Source organism: Podarcis melisellensis, assembly GCF_964234715.1.
Source record: "Podarcis melisellensis genome assembly, chromosome: 8".
Taxonomy (NCBI): Eukaryota; Metazoa; Chordata; class Lepidosauria; order Squamata; family Lacertidae; genus Podarcis; species Podarcis melisellensis.
In genome coordinates, this window is record NC_138540.1 from 71,954,831 (window position 1) to 71,968,030 (window position 13,200).

General features: G+C 49.4%; 1 protein-coding gene across 2 annotated transcripts in view; it reads left to right on the forward strand.

Moving 5' to 3' along the window:
• The window catches only part of ARHGAP33 (Rho GTPase activating protein 33), a 50,753-nt gene that overhangs the window by 27,487 nt on the left and 10,066 nt on the right, over positions 1–13,200 (forward strand). The window contains exons 11-19 of one of the 2 annotated variants that reach the window (XM_081920507.1): positions 700–849; positions 1,662–1,764; positions 3,590–3,734; positions 6,480–6,562; positions 6,749–6,856; positions 8,460–8,605; positions 10,774–10,963; positions 11,325–11,470; positions 12,800–12,874. In XM_081920507.1, the coding sequence (XP_081776633.1) occupies positions 700–849; positions 1,662–1,764; positions 3,590–3,734; positions 6,480–6,562; positions 6,749–6,856; positions 8,460–8,605; positions 10,774–10,963; positions 11,325–11,470; positions 12,800–12,874 (1,146 nt within the window). The remainder of the gene's footprint in view (positions 1–699; positions 850–1,661; positions 1,765–3,589; positions 3,735–6,479; positions 6,563–6,748; positions 6,857–8,459; positions 8,606–10,773; positions 10,964–11,324; positions 11,471–12,799; positions 12,875–13,200) is intronic. The other variant, XM_081920508.1, reaches the window with a different exon arrangement.

Sequence of the window (13,200 nt, forward strand, 5' to 3'; positions counted from 1 at the left end):
TACCTTCCCGCCGGAGCGGTACCTATTTATCTACTTGCACTTTGACGTGCTTTCGAACTGCTAGGTGGGCAGGAGCTGGGACCGAACAATGGGAGCTACCCCGTCGCGGGGATTCGAACCGCCGACCTTCTGATCAGCAAGCCCTAGGCTTTGCGGTTTAACCCACAGCGCCACCCGCGTCCCTTAGACTTAAGCATACATTACATTAAATTCATTCTTGAATCTGCACGCATGAATGTGTTTCAAATAGCAACTTTAGGAGACCCCAGTCTGGGCTGAGATCATGGCATAAGTGGCTGTGTGCTTCAGCTCCCCCCCCCCATGTTCTTGATGAAAGTCCTCGCCAAGATTGCCCTCTCTCCTGGAAGAAAAAGTATTGTGGGGGGGCCTGCGGTTCTCTAGATGGTGTTGTGCCGCAACTCCCAGCATCCCTGACTATTGGCCATGCTGGCAGGGGGCTGATGGGAACCCATAGTCCAGCAGCACCCGGTGGGCTCTCTGGTGGTGTATTATGGACTGCAATACCATCTTCCTGCAGCAAGCAGCAGCTTGGGGAGGGTGATTTTCTTGGGGATTGTCAGACGTTTACCATCCCTACAACGAAGTAGCATCTTTGCTGTCTTCTTGGGCTTTATGATGCAGCCCGCATGCAGTGGCTTGGAGAAGGGCCTCAACCCTCTCTCTTTCATTCTGTTCCAGTGTCCAAGAAGCATGGCAAGCTCATCGGATTCCTTCGCACCTTTATGAAGTCCAGGCCCAGCAAGCAGCGCCTGAAGCAGCGTGGGATCCTCCGAGAGAGGGTGTTTGGCTGCGATTTGGGTGAACACCTCAAGAACTCAGGCAACGATGGTAATTTTGCCCACAGATCCTTCCTGTTACCGATAGTGCGGCCTCATCTGCTACTAGGAAAACAACACACAGTCCATTTTATCTCATCAACAACAACCCTGTCAGGTTGGTTAGGCTAAGGGAGAGTGAATGGTCCAAGATCACCCAGTGAGCTTCATGGCTAGGTGGTGGTTGAACTGTGGTCTGCCAGGCCTTAGTCCAACACGCTAACTGCCACACCACACTTGGCTCTCCTCTGCAGCGTTGGAAGGGGTGGAAGTGGCCTGTATGGCTGAGGGTTCTCCTCAAACTGTGTCAGGACTCCTGGTTTGATTTCTGTCCCTAGTATGTCCACCGACTGAAGAGCATTCTGTGGGATGGGTTTTAACAGGTAGGAGTGGATATATAAATTGCTTTACCCTTCCAGGTGCCCACATGTGTGGGCTGAACAGAGCTAAGAGGAGGGGAAATGACATCACACAGAGTCCTCTCTAGCTATTGTATTTCTATGGTCTGAGTACTTACCTGGCAGGGGAGATACCATGATCAGCAAAAATATGCATCTGTTAGGTTTGGCTGCTAACTCATTCTTCACTAGAGATGCACTCAGATCAATCATGCTGCCAACATTAAAAGATTTTTTGCAGCTTTGTGGCTTACCACTTTCATTTCCCTGGTGCTTGTGGCCAGAGCTCAACCTCTATGAGAAAAAAATAAAATAAACCAATTTAACATGTTGACAACTAGCCATCACACTGGCCCTACCTTATGTGATTGTTTTAAAGATGATTGTTATATTATATTGTTATTAGATATGCTCTGTGTTATGCCAGTCCCCCAGGTACTACGGTCCTGCTCTGATTTCATCGAGAAGCATGGCATTGTGGATGGCATCTACCGTCTCTCTGGAGTCTCCTCCAACATCCAACGGTTGCGGTGAGCCCTGGTCAGGAGGAGCAGGGGTTGTGGGCCGGGTCCTCGTTTAGCACAGAAAGTCCTATAGGCAAAGGTGGGGGTTAGCGACCAAATTAGATGGGATATGGTGGCCACATCTATCTTACTCCCAAATGAAGGAGGGTCTATCCTGTACATGAAAAGGAGCATAGGATGGAGGAGGAGGAGGAGGAAGGAAGTGAACCCTGTGCCTTGTGGCACAGGAGCCGAGACTGGTTGTTCGGGCAAAGTTCCGCCCCAAACAGGAAGTGGTTCACCACATGGGACAGCTGCATACAAGAGGGATAGGGAAATATTTTTCAGCTTGGTGTCCGTAGCACCTCATAGGCAACTTTCCATGGACTATGGGTCACTGATGGGCAGGGTAGAATGTGAAAGTGGGCGGAGCAAACCTTTGCAGATTAGGCTGCATTCCCGTCATGCAAAAGTCTGCTTCCTATGCACACACACCTTTCTCCACCCAGGAAAGCAATTGTTAACACAACTCGGGGATGCATTCCAACCATAAAGAGACCCAGAGGCCCTGGGTCTCTCATTGCTGGTATTTAGAGTCAAGGGTTCCCAGTTCTAGCCTTGCTCAGCCTTGACACGGTGACATATCAATTTATGACATTTACTCCTAGCGCTTTATGTGCTGCTTGTAATATTTCTGAGATATATATATATATATATATATATATATGCTTTCGTAGATTTTCACGGGTACAGGAATGCAGGTTTTGGTGTCCTCGGGTGTCTTCCCGTGTAAAAGTTGGGGTGTCTAGGCGACGTTTCGACGAGGTCTCACTCGTCATCTTCAGGCTGGTGCTTTCGGCTTCTCTGTTCCAGTAACAAGAAGCCGAAAGCACCAGCCTGAAGATGACGAGTGAGACCTCGTCGAAACGTCGCCTAGACACCCCAACTTTTACACGGGAAGACACCCGAGGACACCAAAACCTGCATATATATATATATATATATATATATATGCAGGTTTTGGTGTCCTCGGGTGTCTTCCCGTGTAAAAGTTGGGGTGTCTAGGCGACGTTTCGACGAGGTCTCACTCGTCATCTTCAGGCTGGTGCTTTCGGCTTCTTGTTACTGGAACAGAGCTCTGTTCCAGTAACAAGAAGCCGAAAGCACCAGCCTGAAGATGACGAGTGAGACCTCGTCGAAACGTCGCCTAGACACCCCAACTTTTACACGGGAAGACACCCGAGGACACCAAAACCTGCATTCCTGTACCCGTGAAAATCTACGAAAGCAAATATATATATATATATATATATAGTGTAATTACCATTCTAAGAATTCATTGTTTTCCGTATGATTTCTTTTTGAGGTTCCTAGTTGTTTTACTCACGCATGCTGTACAGAGATACTTATTTAATCCCACTACTTAATATATGGAATTCTTATTGATTAGTAGCAGCAGTAATAGCATTGTTAGGTGTTTTGAATGCAGGGTTTTCATTGTCTTGCATTGATTCCTTTCTGTTGGGATCTCTAAGCGGCTGGAAGATTTTGGTTGAAATGGAAATTAAATAAATCAGTGCCGTGATCTGGGTTTTGGAACTGGGAGAATAGTTTAAAGCAACAGAGAGCATTGTGGTAAGGCGAGGAACAAAGGTTTCAGTCCTCTCCCCATCCCGCTTCTTTTCATGTATAGAATAGAGTCACCCCTTTGGGCAGACATGCAGAAAGCTGCCTCGTCACATCATGTTTGGCCCTAAGTAGGCCAAGCGAAAGGTTGCCTGGCTGTGGGTCACTGTGCAATTTGTCCTGCTTTGTGTAATTTCTCTCTTCCCGCGGCTTCCTATCTCCTCAGGCACGAGTTTGACAGTGAGCGAGTGCCCGAGCTCTCCAGGGACGTCTACTTACAAGACATCCACTCTGTCAGCTCTCTTTGCAAGCTGTACTTCCGGGAGTTGCCAAATCCGCTGCTCACCTACCAACTCTACAACAAGTTTGCTGTGAGTCTTGCAGACCGCCGGGAGAAGTCTCCCACCCACTCAGCTTTCGGTCACTGCTGCCGCCTCTACCATTCCTCAGCTACCCCTTTAAGAAATCATAGAGTTGGAGTGGTTTATGCAGGCCGTCTAGCCTAACCCCTGCTCAATGCAGGAAATCCAGAGAGCTAGAAATTCAGAACTAGAGTGTCCACAACAGACGGCTGCACAGCCACTGCTCTGAATATATTTGAGATAGCTACCACCCATTGTTGTTACTAGGTAGCAGAATGAAATCCAAGGTGGGTTCAGGTGGGCTTTGGACCACATCTGAAATGACCTTGCCTCTCACCTGCATCCGCAACACCACAGTTGGGAGGGGAGTCCAGAGCAGGACTCCGAGCTGCCTGTGTGCAGTATTATCATTCCGTTTATACGTTGCTTTGTGCAATATAGTCCTCAGGGCAATGCATGAGCATACAGCGGAACCTCGGTTTTCAAACGTAATCTGTTCCAGAAGAACCATTCGACTTCTGAAATGTTCGAAAACCGAAGCCTGCATTTCCAGAAGCATTTCCTTCCGAAAAACTCAATAGGGTAGCTGCGTGACACATTCGGCTTCCGAAAAGCGTTCAAAACTGGAAGCATTTACTTCCTGGTTTTTGGCGTTCGAAAGCCAAAACCTTTGACTTCCGAGATGCTCGAAAACTGAGGTTCCATTGTACTAGAAACAGTAAAGTGAGCACAACTTGTGCCAATGACCCCTCCCCTTTCCCTTTCCTGGCCCTATGTGCCAGGTGAGTTTCCGTGGGCGTCCCAGTGTCTCAGAAACGGCAGCTGTTGTGTGCTCAAACTGTCAAGTGAGAGTTGGCCGTGCCAACTCCGTGTGCGTGTTCCCAGGGCTAAACAATAAAAATTGGAGTCATGGAACAAAAGAAGAAGAAGAGGGGGTGGAGCAGTGGAGTACAATTACATCGCCCGCCAACGTTGCTGCCTACACAATAATACATGCAGCAATTTCTCTCGACTTCCTTATTCTTTTGAGTCACCTGCTCTTTGTGCTGGGCTATTTCAGGCTTGGTTAACCCTGCCTCCCCCTTCCTCTCCCTTGCCTTCCTTTTAAATTCATTTTGGCTTGTATTTGTGATACTTTGAGGGGCAACATCCAGGCATGGCTAGTGATAAATATGAGCTGGGGTCTTCAGAGGCATGACTTCACCTTCTCAGTCAGTTGAAAGCTGGAGCAGAAGGTATTGGTGGTGTCGCTAAGCCCACCCCAGGGATGTTTCAGCCCCCTTTCCTGAATTCTCAGCTTTCATTTTAATAACGACAAGCAAGGCTCTTCCCCTGTTACTTGGGGAAAATATAAGGAAAAACATGCTTAATCTGCTTAGTTGCCCCACCATCCAGTTGTTGTTCCCACCATCCAGTGCTCTGGCCAAAGAGTGCAGAAGCACTTGAATCATGGACAACTGCTAGGTCCTTCTTTTTAAAGGTTGTTTCTGTAGATCTCGAAGCAATTTACAGCAGGTAAACATATATAAATATACACATGGAGAGATAATAAGTGCAATAAAAACATTGCAAAATTATTACCATTAAAATAGGTTAACTACATAAACAGTATCCATGTTCATAATAACAATGAAATGAGAATGGAAGGTTTTGTTCCCCGTGCTCCAAAATCTGCTTTGTAATTCATTTCTTTTTCCATATCACCCTGCTCTGTTTTGCTCCTGTTCATGGCTTTCCAACAGCCTCCACACTTTCCCCTCCCTCTCCAAAAAAGATTGTTCTGTTTACTCTTCAAATACCCAAGGGCTGTCACACTGAAGAGGGCAAAGATTTCTTCTATGTTGCCCCAGAGGGCAGGTCATAGCTGTCAACGTTTCCCTTTTTTTAAAAGGGAAATTCCCTTATTCTGAATAGGATTCCTCGCAAGAAAAGGGAAAAGTTGACAGCTATGGCTTAAGTGGCAGGAGGGTCGATTTTGGTCAAATGCTAGAGGAAACATTTTGATCTGGGTTGGGAAAGCTTATCAACTTGCTGGGCCAGGGTCCTTATCAGGGCCACCTGTCAATCACCTGATACCATAACAGTGTTAGTTGTAAGACAAGTAAAAGCATTCCAAGTGGAAGAGAAAATTAGGAATTTAGTAAAAGAGGTGGCTTCCTCAAAACAAAAGAGCTTAATTGTCAAAGGCCAGAGTAAAGAGGTGCATTTTTAAGGTTGTGAATTCCCTTGTGATCCCCTGTGATTTTTGGATGGAGGACGGCATGCAAATTTAATAAATAATGATGTTCAGAATATGGCAGAGGCTGTGCAATGAAGCTGCCAGGTGCGCCTCTTTGGGGAGGGAGTTCCACAGTGTAGGGCTTGCCGCAGACAATGCTCTCTCCTAGACCACCATCCCCCACATTTCCCAAGGTGCTGGAACAACCCAGAGGGTCCCCTCTGCTGATCTTAACACGCGAGAGGCTCAGTAGGGATAGAGGTGGTCTTTCAGAGGGCTTTTGTCATTTAGGGTTTCAAAAACTAATGTGAACACCTTGAATCGGGCCTGGAAGCAAACTCTCCCAGTCCTTCTCCATAGGGCTGTGCACTGGATCCGGTTGGACCCCAAACCGATATAGGTCAGCCCTGAATGGGATCAGGGCTGGTCCAAATCACCAGCTTAGGGGGAGCTGTGCACAGCCCTACCGTTCCACAAGAGGCCTGGCGACCACATTGACACGTTCCCTCTGCTTTCCCCCTGCCCTGTCGTCGCAGGAGGCCGTGTCTGTTTCTGGGAACGAGGATCGCTTGGTGCGAGTGCATGACGTCATCCAGCAGCTGCCCCCACCGCACTACAGGTAGGTGTTGCTTGAGACGTGAGCACGGTGCCCGAGGTGGCTCTCCCAGCGAGGGGAGGGAGGGTGAATGCAAGAGCCCTTGCAAGGGGGGCGGCGGAATGGTGTTGAGGGCGGGGTTTGCGAGGGGGCCGGCAGTCCGTGGAAGCGGACTGTCTAGCTGTAGCAGCTTCTGCTCTGTCCCAACAGGACCCTGGAATTCCTGCTGCGGCACCTGGCCCGCATGGCTATGCACAGTCAAAACACCAGCATGCATATCCGCAACCTAGCCATCGTTTGGGCACCCAACCTGCTGCGGTGAGACGCCCAGATCAATGGCCCTGCACTGGCACCCCCCACCCCAACCTGCCCCGTGCCTCCCCTGTGTTGCCACGATGCTCCTCCGCCTTGCACCTTCTCCAGCTCTTGCCTGCAGCGCTCTTTGAATCCTCTCTCCATTGTTCCCGCAGCATTTCCCCTGTACTAACACCAGCCCTTACCCATAACTCTCTGGGGCATGAAGTCGACCCTTCCTGCACTCAGCCCTGAGGGATAAGAATCTACAGCTCTTAAGCTCCTCTCAAATTCCCCCCTTTTGTCCCTAGCATATTCTGGCACTCTGGCTCAGGCCTTAGACTGTGTGAGATTGCTGGTGTGTGTGTGTGTGTGTGTGTGAATCTTAGAATTATAGAGCTGGAAGAGACCTGGAGAGTCTTCTAGTCTCCCTCCCTGCAGTGCAGGAATCTTTTGCCCAATGTGGGGATCGAACCCACAGCCCTGAGAGGAAGATTCTCATGTTTTACCTACAGAGCTATGACTCAGGGCTAAGAGGTGTGTGTGTGTAAGAAGGAGGTATGTTTTGACCTTGCCCACCACCTGAATGGGCTCCCCAACCCTTTCCCCCCAGGGAAAGTGGTTGTCAGGTTCCCCACCCCTACCTTCAAGGGATTGTTGTGGGGCCCTACCCAGGCATTCCTGTTTAGGGCCTCTAGCTCAAAGATGGCTAGCGGGCAGGCTGTATCAGTTCCCCCATGACTCTCCTCCCTTGCAAAAAATAAATAAAAATGTTGTCATCCTTTTCACTGCTCCTGTGGGTCCCTGCTGTGATGCCATCATGCCAACAGGACTTTTTTTTGGTGGTGCCTCAAGGCTACCCACTTCCACAATTCAGCCACACCCACCATACTTGGGTACGATGACACCCTGTGCAAGGCCAATATTTGGCGCTCTCCCACCCCAGCCCCAGTCCTCACGCTGTCTTCCCAAAGGCAGGTAAGGAGGCCCCTGGCCTTGGGAAGGAGATGTGAGGGCTCTGGCAGGGTCCTAGAGCTTTCCACGTCTTTCCTAAAGCTGGGAAAGAGCTAAGTAGGCTTTGGGAAGAAGATGGGAGGACTCTAGGACCCTGTCAGGGCCTCATGCCTCCTTCCCAAAGCCCAGCGCCTTGCTTACTGGGCTTTGAGATAGCACCACTCAGTGTGTGTGCACTGTTAATCCGTCCCTGCACCCCCTCTGGCCTTCAGAGAGTTGACCAATGCAGGCCTCGGCCTGGAAATGATTAACCATCCTTGCTTGAGAGCTTCATCCAATACTCCACCTGAGCTTTTACTAGCATTTATTCTACCTTCCCATTTAGCTCCTGATCTTGACACCTCCCCATCACTTACCCACGGTTCCCTGGGGTTTCCCTCCAACACCAGCCTCCTCCTCCTCATGGGGCCCTTTCCACATTCCACATGCGCTTCTATCATGCTGCTTTGTGGGTCTGGTCCTTCTCAGCCATGTTACTGAGGGACTGTGCCCTCTGGGCTTTCAGCGATGATATTCTGGGGCTGTGAGCACGTGCTTGTCCCCTCCCCAGGCCCATCTTACAGGAAAACACGGCTCTCTAGTAATCCCTCCCCCTCGCTGCTTTTTACGGCAGGTCGATGGCTCTGGAGGTTGTTGCACAGTGTGGTGCCGATGCCTTCCAGGAAGTCCGAGTCCAGTCCCTCGTGGTCGAATTCCTCCTCAACAATGTTCAGGTGCTCTTCAGCGACACTTTCACCTCCGTCGGAAAGGACAGCGCAGGTAGCTCACGCCAAAGGGGACTTTTTTCTGAGGCTGCTATGAAATCTGTTAAGAAATCCCTCTGCCTCATTGTCACGGAATTGCTTGCTTGCTCCAGAATTCTTGAAGGAAACCATGACAGTTCAGGTTGCTTGGATTTGTATGGTCAATGGAGCCCTGTGCCCCTTCGCCACTGTTCTCCAATCTATTCCCAGGCAAGGAGCTATCACCGCTTTTCCTTGATGAAGAGGCCCCGTCCGCACCAACATTTAAAGCACTTTCATACCACTTTGAAGAGTGGCTGCCAGTCAGTGTAGACAAAACGGAGCTAGATGGACCAGTGATGTGACTCATTATAGGGCAAGGTCCTGTGTTCTTTCTTATAGGGCCTCCCTAGTTTGCAGGGTATAATTCATCTGATTGTTGGCAGAAGTGAAATTAAATAGAAATGAACGGATATAGAGGACATTCTGGATAGTTCTGGGTTGAAAACTGCTTCTGCTTTCACCACTGAGCTTAGAGTTATGGGATGATATGGGATGTTACTGGGATTCTTGAAAGCATTTCATTCTTGTTCACCATGAGGTATGGCATAACATTGTGGGAGTTCCAATTTGAGCATTTCATTATATTCAAGGGTGCAAAAATTCAGGATCTCTCTCTCTCTCTCTCTCTCTCTCTCTCTCTCTCTCTCTCTCTCTCTATATATATATATGGGCTGGCAGCTGGCACCAGGGTTACTATGGAGGGCCAGCTCCCTGGGAACTGGCTCCTAAAATTATCTCTCTGGCTCCTAGATTTTTCCAACAATAAAATGCTCCCCCACTCTGGGATGGGCGGGAGTTGTGGGGGAATCATTCATGCGCAGAACAGAGGCTGAAGGCAAACATAACTGTTCTGGTTTTTTTTATTGCTGCCTTTTTAATTGTTGACTCCAGTTTCATTTGTTAGCTCCTTGGGGGCCTTCAGACAGAAAGGCAGCCTATAAATTTTTAAGCAAACAAACAAATATTTAAAGAGCCCTGCCAGTAGGTTTGTCACCTACCAAATGAGCCTGGTTTTGCAATTTGCATGGCAGGGGTAGGTGTCAGCAAGTTGAATGCTGATTCAGCTGCCAGTTTCGCTCCTCTAATGATTCAAGAAAGGTTTCTTTTCAGGCAGGAATGTACACGTTTTATATGTAGTATGTATGCATCTCTTTTTAAAGTACCAAATGTTTTTAAAATAGTTGCAAAATGCAGCCGGCCCTTTCATTGTACAAGATGGACCTCTTGTCTTAGGTGGTAGACTGGGGAAAGTAGCAAACTGATGCTCATCTAAGAGCATTGTGTCATCTTTCTTGCTTGGCATTGTGTTAAAACACACCTGAATGCTCCAGACCAGCAAACTACCAAAACTTCAGCTTTTATAGAGGTGGACACACTAGCTAATGATCAATTAAGCAAGGACATTTGATTAGCAGCCCCTGCCTGCTACTTCACCTCTTAATTCGTATGGAAGCAGTAAGGGTGTACTTAGTTTTTCACACATGATTTCTTCATCCTGGCTTTATTTCTGTTAAATAAATCATGACACGGAGTCATATGTCATGTGTTGTTGTTCATCTGAGGTTGCAATTACCTAATATTAAGACCTGCTAATGGGACACGGGTGGCGCTGTGGGTTAAACCACAGAGCCTAGGGCTTGCCGATCAGAAGGTTGGCAGTTCGAATCCCCGCGATGGGGTGAGCTGCCATTGCTCGGTCCCAGCTCCTGCCAACCTAGTAGTTCGAAAGCACATCAAAGTGCAAGTAGATAAATAGGTACCGCTCCGGTGGGAAGGTAAACGGCGTTTCCATGCACTGCTCTGGTTCGCCAGAAGCGGCTTAGTCATGCTGGCCACATGACCTGGAAGCTGTACACCAGCTCCCTTGGCCAATAAAGCGAGATGAGCGCTGCAACCCCAGAGTCGGTCACGACTGGACCTAATGGTCAGGGGTCCCTTTACCTTTACCTTTAAGATCTGCTAAGGAACAAATGATTGCTATGATGTCCTGATATGCAAAACTACAAAGGGGGTGTACTTTCTTTTCCCTATGACTGCATGCACTCCTAATGTTGGGCAAGTGTGGGCCTGGCTGCCTGTCCGGACGGTGGGCTATGAGGCCATATCCCTCTTTGCACTCATGCAACCTGTCTCCTCCAACAGGGCGCTGCTTCCTTCCCCGACCCAAATCCCAGGTCGTCAGCTGCCCCTCCACCCGGTTGCTGTCCCTGGAAGAAGCACAGGCACGGACCCAGGCCTTATGCAAGGCTACCAAGCCAGAGGCTAAGCAGGGATCCAACGATCTGCAGGGGCAAGGGAAACTTTCTTCTGTGTTGAGCTCACCTGACACCAGGTAATTGGGCTTCCATGTACAGGTGCAGTATACCTCTAAACATCAGGTGCTGGGAGCGAACAACAAGGGGGTTCACATCACTTTGATGCCCTGCTTTCCAGTTGATGGTGGAGTAAATAGATCTCACCCTGATCCGGGGAAGCAGTTCTTACGCTACTGTGAAGACCATTGTCAGATTGCTGCGTGTGATGACCCTTCGAGAGCTGATGTTTCAGAGGGAAGTGGGTTGTAGGTTGTTTTTTATTTTGTAACTGCAGTGACAGCAGGCAACTGGGACGGCTCTCTGCAATCTGGCGCAGGCTCGGACTGCTTAGCTGCCGGAGCTGGTGGCCTCGGGCTGACCTGTCTCTCCCACCTGCAGGCAAAAGGCAGAAAGTAATGGGAGGCTGCGGAAGACGTCAGGTCCTAGCTGGAAGGCCTTCTTCGCCATTGGCAAAACGCCGGTCACGTTTCGCAAGAAATCACACCGCCTCGGAGACCTTTTTGGGCTTGGAGAGTCTCTGCCAGGTGAGAGACCAACACCCGATCGTGGGTTGCTTTGCATGGCGAGTTCCCTCCCTCCCTCCCCCCCCCAGTGGAAATAATGACACACAACACAATTATTAAGGTTAATGGGCTAAATAAGGCCACAACTTTATTGGTTACAGGTGATGAGTGGTATTGGCTTAGGCATTGGTCCTAACCGACTATATCCAACTTCAGCCCGTCCGCTTGAAGTCTGGGAAGGGTTAACCACCAGTAGGGGGAGTCCTGCTGATGCACATCAATTAGGAACTCCCCCGGGGTCACCGATTGGGGGCATGCCTTAGGCTCCCACCTCCCCAGGCTTCGGACAGGGCCACACCCCCCGGAATCCTTTATTGGACTACCCTTCAATATGCGGGGCAGGCAATGGTGCTGCCTCCCCTCTTCCATCTACAGAACAGTACCAATGCCTAACCGCCAATACCAAGAAAGTTGTGACGATTTGCTACGAGGTAGGCGAAAACCAAGTAGCTGGTGCCAATTTGCCAAGTGGAAAAATTCCTACCAGGCTTCTCAAAGGCGACCAACCAAGGTCCATAGCAAGGTGAGGGAACAAAAACCTTATAGGGCAGGAGGGTGGGAAAAACCGGAACAGCTGGTGGCGGCAAAGAGGAAGATCCCTGGTTGCGTCCTGCCTTAAATAGGGCAGGTCATGCCCCCAGAGCCAGCCGATTGGCTGGCCAGGAGGTGACAAGGCCGGGAATCCCCCCAATCGTGTGGGGGGGGAGGCGGCGTGAAGCCCGCAACCCCACCTCCTCTGTAGGGTGGAAGTGTCTTTCTTCATCCATGGATTTTCGGGACAGTGTGCAAATCAGGAGAGGCTCCTCTAATCTGGGAGGGAGAAGGTGGCGGTGAGGCCAGAGTTGTAGCAGCGCTGGGTTTGCTTCACTGGCGTGTTCACACAGCCCAGACCTTGCCACTGCTTCACTCTTCCTGGTAAGTTGCAGTGGTTCCACTGCTGTGAGGCTGTTGCACCACCCTGCTAGGCAAGTGGTGAAAACATATTACAAAACAACAGAAAAGTGTGGATAAGCCCCCGGTCAGCACTCTTAAGGGCTAGAAACTTGCTTTGTTTTTAAAAAGAAGCTGAGATACACAGACGCTCAGTTCTGCACCAAATAATAAATTCCACAGGTGTGGTGTGCTTGCCAGCTGAAATGAAGTCCTCCAACTAGCATTCCTCTATGGATTTATATTTATCCCAGAGTGGATAAAGTTTGTTTCATGGGTGAGGATTGGAAGAGAGATTGAGACCTTGAGATAAGGCCCTTTTCAGTTAATAACTTACTTCCTTGTCCTGTCTTGCTTCAGGGGGCCAGCCTGAGACTGTCACCTTGCGATCAGCCAAGAGTGAGGAGTCCCTGACATCACAGGCCAGTATTGCAGGTAAGAGGAAACCTCATAGGCTGGGACATATGGGGAGGTGGGGGCACCAGGGGCTGCCACCAGGGCTCCTTAGGAAAGGGTGTGCAGGATATAAACTCAGTAAATAAGACAGAATAATAGCTGCATGGACTGCCAACCTTCCAGGTGACTTTTGCCTCTGAAACAGGTGTGGGGAAGTGGTGGCCCTCCAGATGTTGTTGGAACCCAACTCCCAGCAGCCCCAGCTCTCACTGGTCAAAGATGATGGGAGTTGTAGTTCATTAACATCTAGAGTTCCCTATCCCTGCTACAAAAACAGGTTGCACAAACCTACCTTTAGACTTGCG